This window comes from Sander vitreus, chromosome 3 (genome assembly GCF_031162955.1).
Source record: "Sander vitreus isolate 19-12246 chromosome 3, sanVit1, whole genome shotgun sequence".
Lineage (NCBI taxonomy): Eukaryota > Metazoa > Chordata > Actinopteri > Perciformes > Percidae > Sander > Sander vitreus.
Genome location: NC_135857.1, coordinates 22,060,020 through 22,072,616, shown reverse-complemented (window position 1 = coordinate 22,072,616; position 12,597 = coordinate 22,060,020). Strand labels below are relative to the sequence as shown.

Sequence of the window (12,597 nt, the reverse complement as noted above, 5' to 3'; positions counted from 1 at the left end):
GTAACATGAGATCATTCCACCTTTAATATTTCTGCATGACACATCCTTTTACATTTAAGAACCAATCATCGACAGCATGCAGGACACATTTTTAAATTATGTTAACAACATAATCATAAATTTATCAGACATATAGCCCCACAAGAACAGCTCTGACCATCTAACAGACACTCAAGTTATGACAGAAACTGACTGTCTGCAGCCTTCAGGGAGTTTGGGTGTTGTTTGGATCTCAGTCGTTGGCTGTACAATGGCAAGGTGAGGTCAAAGACAGGCTGCAAGTATACTCAGTGTCTGTGTTTGTTTGTATGTGTTCTCAAGGCTCATGCCAAAGAAGAGGAGAGAAAACGAGCCTTGAAGAAAAATAATGATGCTTGATGCCTCATCCATCATGAAAAAGATAGAGGGTCACCTTGCAGTGAAGTCAGCTGGTCATTTGCTACTGAAGGAGTCAATCTGGAGAACCATTTGTCGAAATCACAGGAGAAGTCAACTGAAACTGATGTGATGCAGTAAGACTGTCCCGTAAATGTTCTTATTTTTATGTACAGTGTATGTTTAAGATGTTATTTATCAATATTGGAAAAATATTCATATCAATATCCTGACACTGATTTTACCCATTTCACCCAGCCCTATCGCTTTGGGTACGCTGGTCAATTTTGTCTTCAAACAGATAGACAGAATGTTTAGTCAACCTGCACTTTCTGAAAGGAAATAATATAGTCAAAGTATATTTCATTGTCATGTTGTACTAAAAGTGCTAATTTCACCAACAAGAGTAGTCTTCAAAATCTCAGCTCAACTTGATACAGATGGACTAATGGCACGGACCCATACAAGTACAGTATATAAAAATATTAGAATAAAAACCACAATTATGATATTTTTTCAGAATCCAATTCATGTTTGCAAAGCTCACTTACTATGATAGCCCACATTTGATGAACTAATTTCCTTTCATTCATGTTTCAGATGTTACTGTCACCAACAGTCTGCCCAATAAGATCAAAAGATCGTGGAACAAAAAATTATGGGACTCTTCTTTTTCTGGTTGACAAAAAAGTTCATTACTGCTGGACTGTACAGTACTCTTTGTGACATGTAAATTGAACTTTATTGTGTAAAATTGGCAGAGATGGCAAAAGTACTCACTTCCTGTACTCAAGTAGAAGTACAGATACTTGTGTTAAAAAAATACTCTGGTAAAAGTAGAAGTACTGATTTAACTTCTTTACTCAAGTGAAAGTAACAAAGTACAGGCTTGGAAATTTACTTAAAGTATAAAAGTAAAAGTAGCCTTTCGTGGTGTTTCGGTTGGCACAATTTGCAGCATATTCGCCAGGAGTCATTCTTGATGCCTATTATCTCAAACATGTCTCTCAGATAAGGCCAAGGATGATTGGGAATGTCCTGCTGCTTGTCTGCCGAATCTCTGGGATCTCCGTTTTCTTCATTTTCAATCATGTCGCCGTCCATACTACTATGCTAATGTTACCACCATCAAACCACAATGATTTGCTGCGAATAAATGCTGCCAAATCTGTCGAGTCGTCTTGTAGTGGTGCGTCAAGTGCAACGTATATTCCCATCCAATTAGATAGAATTCGGTATTGATGACGCGAGAAATAATAACGTAACTCCACTGAAATGATTTGAAACTAAAGTAACGAGCCAATTTTGTAAAATGTAAGGAGTAGAAAGTACCGATATTTGTGTTAAAAATGTAAGGAGTAAAAGTAAAAAGTCAGCACAAATAGAAATAGTAAAGTAAAGTAAAAATGTCTGAAAAATCTACTTGAGTACAGTAACAAAGTATTTGTACTTCGTTACTTCCCATCTCTGAAAATTGGTGGTTTTCACGTTTTAAGATAACATTTTCTGAGACAAATCTATAATGTATAGATCCATAGTCCAAAGTAAAAAAAACAAACAACCTCACGTAGATCTCTTCCTCTGATTGGTGTCCAGCAGGTGCTCTAAAACCATGATCATGTCTAATCAGCGTTATAGATGCCCCGCAGGGGGGCACAGGCACCAAGGCACTGTGTGAAAGTTTAAAGAGGCTCAATGTGATTTACTGTATTTTTCCAGATTAACCACCCTGGGAGCAGAATAAGACCATGTATTAATCCTTGATTGGATGGAAGACGGGAGAGAAAGAATGGAGTGAAAAATCCCTATTAGGTCAGCAGAGTGATTTGAGTTATTAAGTGCCTTTTCTACTCTAATCAGTCACTTTTAAGATGGGATCAGACACTGTTGCATTATGGGATGTGATTGAGCACACCAGTTTGTCTCCATTTCCCCCAGCGCTTCAGCTGGGAACATATGGGAAGGTTCTTCCATGAACCACGCCACCTGTCACTGACACACGCAGACGCGTACAGAGGGAGTTTGCACCTACACAGCCACAGTCATCCAACAGCCCACAACCAGGAGAGTTTATAAACAGAAATTAATTGCTTGTTCCGGCTGTAATTAGCTCACACCATGCTTATTACTAATCTGTGTCTTGGCCTTACGCCAGGCCAGTTCTGGCCCGGCTCCAGTCCATTTTCAACACAGTGTTGCTCTACAGTAATCCATAAGCTCTGGCAGGATGGACCCGTTCCACTAACTGAGCTTTACTCAACTATAAACACATATTTCTAACTTTTTTGTCAACGTGTCCTCATATTAACCTTTTTCTATTACTGTATTGGATTGTCTAAAAATGCACAGTCCTATTTGTACTGTCCTGATTGCATAACAATCTGTGTAAGATCCACAATAAAGTAACACTGAATGTAGTCTTGATATTATACTCTGAATCATGCACAGACAGCCCAAAACTATAAAAACAAATTCAGGACATTACTGTAAACCAGATTCCTGCAGTATAATGATAGCACACTCTACCAAAACAGTGCTTATTTAAGATGCTGTCTTCAATCCAAGTCGAAAACAAAGGGGCATCCCCATCACAGAAAGCCAAATTGCCTATTAAAGATGAGAGCATGTTTAGTCTCCCAATGCGCCCAGCCATCACCACCCTAATCATTCCCTGCCTAAACAGCTTAATGGCTGCCATATTGCTACTGTTTATTAGTAAACACTGATGGAAGAGTGCCCGCTTCAACAGTTGTTGATTTTGTCTATCCGTATGGAGTATCAGCTGGGAATCACAGCTACCGTGCCAGAATGTTGTCTGCTGTTCAGTCTCCCGTCACTAAAAAGATTGCTTTATTGTTTTATGTGCATAGTGAATAGGATGTCAGTAGATGGCATAATATAATACATTAACCGTAAAGCATTAAACAAATCTGAAAGCTGAGAACAGTCCTTCTTCTGGTATTTCTACTTCACTAGATTGTTCTACTGATGTATTATAAAATTATACCTTGTAAAAGCAAGGTAGAATTAAAATGTGCATTGTATTTCGGCACGAATTAGTGTGTGCATCAGCCGCTGAGCCATAAGGACACTCCAAAGATGACCTTAGGTTTAAGATACTTTTGGGAAGCCCTGTCCAAGATCGATTTGCCTCCATCTCTGTCTCAGTAACCCTTCTATCGATCCTTATCAAATATGTATCACATCCTCAAGCCTTCACCGCAGCTAAGATGGAGACTTCAAACAGCAACAGCTCAAACAGAAAGTCAAAAAGAGCTTAGTTTCTTTCTCTCCAAATGGCAAATCTCAAAGCAGAGGGAAGATGTGAAACCAAAATAATAATGTAATACTAAAAATGAGACCCAAAACAAAAGCTTTAAAACAAAAATGTAATCTCGGAAGCTATAACATTAAAGCTTTCAAAATAACAATGAATAAATGCTATCCTAAAGCGAGCCTTACAAAAGACTGTAGGTCAAAATGCACCAGAGAGACACACTGTGCACACAATACATGAAGAAAACACCCCCCCAACTATCTCTGCTCTAACCTCACTTCTTACTAAAAGGGTCTTGTCTCGTCCTTTTCCAATTCCCCAAACTCCCCTTCACACAGCACTCATATGTTGCAAATGCACAAAATGCATCCTTCAGCTCATGTTCCCATAATTCTCTGTGGCAGCAGCGTGATTAATGCACACAAATATTGATTTTTTTTCTTTGCTCTTTTTTTTTATTTCTTTCAGGAGAGTGCCCCCCGTCCCACCCCACCCCCAAACACTTCCTACTTGACAGAATCAGACTTTGCACTCCGTCTCTCACATGTATAGACAATGAATATTACAGCACCTTTAAACGCACCAAGACACACACACACACACACACACACACTGTACAAACAATAAGCACTCCCATCTCCCTTAGTTTTCAGGCAGCTGTGTGTGAGTGGACTGGGAAAAGGGGTGCAGCGAAAGACAAGGGTCAGCATTTCACTAACTGCTGATCTGTGTAGGAGGAGGGGGGGAGCAAAATGATAGGCTGTGTTGTTTTCATAGGGTTTCACTGCAGGATGGGTGGAGTAGTTTGCAAAAAAAACACATCATGCAACCACAAACTCAGACACATGTATATTTGCAGGCGTGATCTGGCACCAGTACATATTAATACCTAGATATTGCTGTGAATCGCTGTGGTTACATGCAGGGATCACCCATTTTCTAGCCCCTGAAAAACAAGATCAACAAACCATGTTTGTGCAAGGAGAGACAGAACTCTGGAGAGAGATGAAGAATGAGAGGCAGAGACAGAGCGAAGGAAAAGTGAGTGAGGTAGGAAAGTGGGAAGGGGAAGAAGGCAGAGGGAAAAGATCATGTGGCTAATGTGACGCAGTCCCTTGTTTACCAAAGAAAAAACCTCGCCCACTCTCCTCCTCTCTTGCTTTCAAATCTTCTCCTTCTCAGTCTCTTGTTTTCCCAACTCTCTTCTCACTTCCTCTCCTCTAATCTGCCCTCTCCTCCTCTAACATTTCCTTGCATCTTATTTCCTCCCAAGCTCAATTCTATCACTGTGCCCTCCTTTCAAGGTTGGCCTGACTTTGGGCATGTTGAATTTACAGCCCTGTCTCCGCCTGCCTCTCAGTGCCCTCACTGTCAATCTCAGTGAAAAATGGAGGCGGTGGCACATCACTGGCATGATAAATTCCTGCTGAGCAGTGATCTTGTAAACCAAACACCTACAGTAGCCCCTTAGAAGACATCCTAACATTCCAGCGACTGGGCTGGTGGCTGGTTAAGACTGTGATTCTATTAGCAAGCAAAATGTTTAATTAGCCTCTATAAGCACTCAATAAGAACCCATGAGAGAGGAATGAGCAGATACGAGGGTGCAGAGGCACTTTCATCGCTTAAATGCTAAACACACAGTTGGGAATCCGCTGACATGAATGTGACTGAAAAATGGAACTGGAGATTTTTTTTACTGATGTTGTGAGTATTGGAGTGACTTATTTGCATAAAGCAAATAAAAAAACAGCATTTTCCACGCAGGAGGAAATTGACTGGGGCGCTGTGCCAAGCAGGTTATGCAATGAGATGAGAAGAGAGGAGAGAAGGCCGATAGTCAAGGCCAGCGGAGGAGGATGGAAAGGAATGGAGGACTGAAGGAAGAGAAGAGTAAATAAAAAGAAACAAAAGAAGAACACAAAGCAAGAAAGGAGAGAAGAAAAATGGAAGAGAGAAGTTACTTACTTACTCACTGATCTCTCTGTATTGTTTTCAATGTAAATGCAACATATACAATGTCAGCATCTGACATATATTATAAAACAGATATCCTATGTACAGTATACACAAAAATATAAACCTCTCTACATTTAGTGTGAGTTAAGTCCAACTAGGGGCGGCCAATATCACTTTACATTGGTATGTTTTATATATTATATTTTTATAATTATATATTTTTACCATAGCATCAATATATATCATGATATAATACATTCTCTCTAAAAACAATGGAGAAATTGATCATAAATAAAATACACAGACATGATATTGTCGGTTTTAAGCAGAACAAATACATTTTAATACCAGACAAATCAAAGTATGGATGCAAAAATGTTCATATAAAATCACAAATTACAATAAAGCTGTCGACGATTAACGATTGTATATTGCCTAACAGCATATACAGTGGGGAGAGTATTTGATACACTGCCGATTTTGCAGGTTTTCCTACTTACAAAGCATGTAGAAGTCTGTAATTTTTATCATAGGTACTCTTCAACTGTGAGTGACGGAATCTAAAACAAAAATCCAGAAAATTACATTGTATGATTTTTAAGTAATTAATTTACATTTTATTGCATGACATAAGTATTTGATACATCAGAAAAGCAGAACTTAATATTTGGTACAAAAACCTTTGTTTGCAATTACAGAGATCATACGTACACACTGCAGCAGGGATTTTGGCCCACTCCTCCATACAGACCTTCTCCAGATCCTTCAGGTTTCGGTGCTGTCGCTGGGCAATACGGACTTTCAGCTCCCTCCAAAGATTTTCTATTTGGTTCAGGTCTGGAGACTGGCTAGGCCACTCCAGGACCTTGAGATGCTTCTTACGGAGCCACTCCTTAGTTGCCCTGGCTGTGTGTTTCGGGTCATTGTCATGCTGGAAGACCCAGCCACGACCCATCTTCAATGCTCTTACTAAGGGAAGGAGGTTGTTGGCCAAGATCTCGCGATACATGGCCCCATCCATCCTCCCCTCAATACGGTGCAGTCGTCCTGTCCCCTTTGCAGAAAAGCATCCCCAAAGAATGATGTTTCCACCTCCATGCTTCACGGGTTGGGATGGTGTTCTTGGGGTTGTACTCATCCTTCGTCTTCCTCCAAACACGACAAGTGGAGTTTAGACCAAAAAGCTCTATTTTTGTCTCATCAGACCACATGACCTTCTCCCATTCCTCCTCTGGATCATCCAGATGGTCATTGGCAAACTTCAGACGGGCCTGGACATGCGCTGGCTTGAGCAGGGGGACCTTGCGTGTGCTGCAGGATTTTAATCCATGACGGCGAAGTGTGTTACTAATGGTTTTCTTTGAGACTGTGGTCCCAGGTCTCTTCAGGTCATTGACCAGGTCCTACCGTGTAGTTCTGGGCTGATCCCTCACTTTCCTCATGATCATTGATGCCCCACGAGGTGAGATCTTGCATGGAGCCCCAGACCGAGGGAGATTGACCGTCATCTTGAACTTCTTCCATTTTCTAATAATTGCGACAACAGTTGTTGCCTTCTCACCAAGCTGCTTGCCTATTGTCCTGTAGCCCATCCCAGCCTTGTGCAGGTCTACAATTTTATCCCTGATGTCCTTACACAGCTCTCTGGTCTTGGCCATTGTGGAGAGGTTGGAGTCGGTTTGATTGAGTGTGTGGACAGGTGTCTTTTATACAGGTAACAAGTTCAAACAGGTGCAGTTAATACAGGTAATGAGTGGAGAACAGGAGGGCTTCTTAAAGAAAAACTAACAGGTCTGTCAGAGCCGGAATTCTTACTGGTTGGTAGGTGGTCAAATACTTATGTCATGCAATAAAATGCAAATTAATTATTTAAAAATCATACAATGTGATTTTCTGGATTTTTGTTTTAGATTCCGTCTAAAAAATTACAGACCTCTACATGCTTTGTAAGTAGGAAAACCTGTAAAATCGGCAGTGTATCAAATACTTGTTCTCCCCACTGTATCATAATATTGCCCACTGTTTAGTTAAACATAAGGGGAAAAAAGTGATAAATAGTCGCATACAATTAAGAGGATGGAATAGCAAGATGGAAGCACATCCAGGAAGTAGGAATGGCTAATTGAGTCTTAGGTCTCCATCAGATATAAAGGCTGTATCTAAAGCTGTGTCAGGCATCCCACTGGATGAACGACTGAATGAAGGTGGTAGAGTTAACATTTGGCACACTTAGCAAGAGATGAGCCGGAGATGAGTTTTGTTTTTAAAATGTTATGAAATGAACACAATGAATCAAATAGGTGCTCTCTGCATGAAGAGTGTATGGTTGCAGTTCCCAGAGCCCCGTCTTAAAAACGTCTTGTTTTGTCTGATCAACTGTCCAACAACACCTCACCTTAATTACCTAGGCTAAACCAAAGTGTGTTTAATAAATTATTCCTCACTAACATTACATTTGTTGTATGGGTCAAGATGATGAACATAATAACATCCAGCTTTCACTATACTGTGGTATTGTCCCATAATTAATTTCAATTGGATTTAAACTGGTCTCCAAATTTGCAAGATGCCTACACTTACAGAACAAGATTTGAATGGATGCAAATGTTGACACATACATAAAAAGCTTTCTAAGCACAGCGGTATTGTGTGTATCATTTGTTACAGAGATTATGTTGCTAATGTTGCTTCTATATCCGTAGAAGGTAAGAAAAGTCAATAAGAACTCACTGTATGGGTGATGTACACCCAATTGTACATGCTTGGTAGAGAAGAAAAATCATCTGCAGCAGCTCTGAGCTCATATATTACAACAAATACTGCACATCAGGAGGACTCAAAACAGCCAAAATGTTACTGTAAGAAGACAAAGAATCTATGCGCAAATTGCACAACATACAACTGTAGAGAGAGTGCAATGTCTCAGGGACCGCATGTTCTTTACCGATCATTCCATATCTAAGCACTTTTTTTGGTTTTGTTGAAGCTCTTCTCTGCAACCAAGGCCGCCCGCCTCATTACGCTGCCTCATATCATGAATGATGAGAGACAAAAGGTAGGTAGATGGAAAAACACAAAAACACACACCATCCCAGCCCCATCCCTTTTCAAAAGCATGGTAACTTGAAACAGCATGTAAAAAAAAAAGCCACAACTACACAGACATAAGCATGTGCACACTGCTACACAAAGGTGCATGTGACAACAGACACATGCATTAAAATAAAGGTCCGCCATATAAAGTCCTGGAAGCAACACAATAGGACACAGCTCGACTCCTCCCCTCCCTACTTACTTTCTTTGTTTTTTTTGCCTCTTTCATCTCTCTATTAGCTCTGTCAATTGTTAATCAAAAGCAGCAAAGGAGGCGATCGGAGCCGGACATTTGAAAGCTCATGCTGCGAGATCCATTTTAAAATTCATGACGGGTTAATGGTATGTTATTGGCAACATTAGGACCCAGTGAACTTGCGTCGTGCTCATTCACATTGAAAACAGGCGGCTTCAAATGACTACTAAGCAGTCCTCATTCTGAGAGGTAATTCATATTGTAATTAACTTTACAATCACAGCTGATTAATTAAGACAGGCCCTAGTCTGTAATTATGCATCTATTTTTGACCCTAATGTGAAGCACTGGATATTCAAAGATTTCAGCGGCAATGATTTAAGCCAGTTTCCTCTCCACGGGCAAGTTACTGATCTCAAAAAGCACATTTACACCTGGCATTATTAAACAAGCAGACAAATAATCAGTAGTGACCAAAGATTTGGATGTTTCAGGATATGTACACTGTTGATGTTCATCATTTGCTTAATAATTATGTGACATCATCCACCTAAATTGTTCAAAAACACCATCCTGGAGTCGAGAAATATCTGGAGCCTTGACTGATCTTTCTCGCATTCTGATGCACAATGCAAGGGTAGGAAAGTGCGCTTGATCTTACCGTTCCCAACAAAAAACCTAAGATTAATAATTCAGTGTGGCTGTTGAATAGCTTTATTTTGTGTCCACTGAGACCAAATCTTCTTTCATGAAAAATTGAAAAAAAAAAAGAGAAGAAAAGGGGGGCAGAGAAGCAGAACTGCACCCAGTTGCTATTGTCATGCCCTGTTGGTATCCTTAAGGCCTCTCTCGTGCTTTTCGCTCACGCACAAACACTAACACACTTGCACACACATCCCTCTAACCCTCGCTCCTATAGTAAACATACCCTCTTCATAACAGTGCGAGGTGAATCCGCTCATGCATCAGAATCGACCATCAAATATTTATCACAGAGCAGCAGTGATTTTGACAGTGTGCTCATGCTTTTGACAGCACTCGCCTGCTGCAATACTTATTGGAGTAAACACGGACAATCCAATATCGTTGTTCTTTTGAACGCTTGCGAAAGAACTCAAAAGAACACTGAGCATACAATATAATCTATCAAAACTTCACTGCATGTTCTAAAAGCCTTCAGACCTGCTATAAAAAACAGGAAAGACGTCACTGTAGACACTACAATAAGAGCTGATTTAAGAAATGATTGGCAATAATTGCTGTCAATGTAAAGGTATGACCCACGCGCACATGCACGCACACACACACACACACACACACACACACACACACACACGTATAATTCACAGAAATGGTTTTACTATTTTTCCTAATTCAAGCTAACAGACCTTTGCTTTTGATAAAGATGTAGAGGAGATTTTTTTAGAGAGAAAGCATTTTATCCTCATAATGAACTCCTTTTTGCAATAACAGATGAGGTAAACATCATCTCTGAGTCTTGTCTACATGATTAATTTCATTTACAGAACGTAATCATATCTGCATGCTGCATATTTGTCCAATGTCCGTGACATTAGGCAATGTCTTCAACTGGTAGCTCGCAGCGAGTAACTCGAGTAACCTCAAGTAAATAAGTCGCTGGCATGGATCAAAAGACACATCTTCATGCTTGAGTAGACACATTTAAAATGCCACCAAAACACCGTACCAGATTCTGCCCTCAGTCAAATGACATCAAGTGCTCACTTACAGGTCCCTGAACACCCCAGTATGAAGCGAAATCAGCCAGCGGGCAGTACATGGAGCAATCAAGAGATAAGCATCCCATTTAACTTGAGAAAAAAATCTAACCCGCAGAACGTTCTGGTGTCTTGCGTTATCATGCTGTGCCACTGGATTCAAACAAGAAGGGTAACTAGGTCAATGACGCTATGTAAACTGTTCCACTTTTCCCCTTGCTGGACTCAAAATGGAGAAGGCTGAGGTGAAGTGTGTATAGGAGAGAGAAGCTCAGTGATTCAATGTGACAGTTATCAACATCCTCTGGCTAGTGAGAGGACAGGGCTGTGCAGAGCTGCAGAGCCTCAGTAATGGCAGACTACGACAGAAAACAGGTAAGAAGATGACTCACAGTGAAACAGAACATAGTGTCCGAAGAGCACGGAGCGGAGCAGAGCAGGGATTAACAGCCCCAAACAAAAAGCAACACACCTCTCCCTTCGTCAAACATTCAATCTTGCAGTTTTGGCACAAAAGGGCTTCACTGTGTGCTCTTTCATAACTGAAATACCTTCTATACAGTCATTTTAATATAAACACCGGCATTTTATTGTTAAATATTACACATTCGGCTTGATTTTTAAGGTGTCACAGGCTGAATTACCTATTTACACCATATACAAAGTATTACTTGTCTTACCTGAGCTGAGTGAAACTGTGTCTTTCTCCCATGATACAACAGTGACGTAGGCCTCAACAGAAGCAGGGATAATGCACTTGAAGACAGCTACACTGCCTCTCATAGCCTTCTGGTCGGCTACTCGGACTGTGTAGGGTTCCCGTGAAACTGTAGATCAGTGGAAAAAAATCAAAAACAAGTCGCATTCATAACAGACCAACTACGTTATTATTTACTTCTTTTTCATTTTTTGTGACAGGGTTGGTGTCCAGAATAAGACATAATTTTGCTCTTTGTCAAAGGGACATGTGATATAATTTTGGAAAAATGCACTTAATTCATTTGTACAACACACATTTATACACTCACATTAATTTGTCTTTCAAGTGTTTGATTTTACCAATGTATTATTACAAAAAGCATCACACTACTAGTAGTGTTGCTACTAGAACTACATGATACTCTTTAATCTCGCTCTGACCACTACTACTACTACTACTACTAGTGATACTGCTCTTTCCCTCACCACCACCATTACTACAAGCCCTTCCTGCTACACCAAGCCCTCCTCTGTGGACTCACCAGCTTTGATGTGGACATCCTGACTTCTGATCTTGCCAGAGGGGTTCTCGGCAGTGCAGTAGTACGTGTTGTCATGGATCAGCTTGCTGAAGCTGGATGGCAGGAAGTTGAAGATCTGGAGGGTTCCATTGGGGTGGACGTGGCGGATGCCCGGGACATCGTAGATCTCCTCGCCGGTCGCCAGATACCAGCGCAACGAGGCAGGAGGTGCGCCACCAGCAGGACAGGGCACAGAGGTCCCTGTGGTGCTGGCAAATACTACCTCTTGCAAAGATGCATTGACAAAGTATAAGCTGGAATGTAGGTCCTCACTAAAAACTGCAACAGAGGAAACACAAGATGTTCACTGTTACAACCAGTATTGTATTTGATCCCTTTTCCTGTTAATAGTTTGGAAGCAAAACATTGAATTAAGTTCTCAAAAGAAATCTGTAGCAGAGAGCACAGACTTTTGGCCAAACATGTACTTGTTGTTCTTCTTTATATTCAGATTGTTTGGTATTTTAGTATGAAAATGTCAAAAGTTAGATAGCACAAATTAGTATTCCTCTAAAGTCAGTCACTGTAAGTGATTCTATTTTGGAACATGATCAGTAGTTTAGGATTCATCAATGTATTCCCATCTCTGGGACCTCGGGAACATTAAATTAACATAAACTACCATCAATTATGAAATAAGGTCAGTTGCCTTGATCATGTTCAAGCTTTAATTCAGGC

The 12,597-nt window shown here is 40.5% G+C and overlaps 1 protein-coding gene across 4 annotated transcripts in view; it reads right to left on the bottom strand.

The window, feature by feature from the left end:
* Nucleotides 1-11,466, bottom strand: part of LOC144513061 (cell adhesion molecule DSCAM-like) — a 103,487-nt gene extending 92,021 nt beyond the window's left edge. For all 4 annotated transcript variants that reach the window (XM_078244129.1, XM_078244139.1, XM_078244143.1 and 1 more), the window contains exon 1: nt 11,320-11,466. In XM_078244129.1, coding sequence (XP_078100255.1) covers nt 11,320-11,422 — 103 coding nt within the window. In that variant the 5' untranslated portion in view covers nt 11,423-11,466. The remainder of the gene's footprint in view (nt 1-11,319) is intronic.
* Between the last annotated feature and the right edge of the window lie 1,131 nt (nt 11,467-12,597).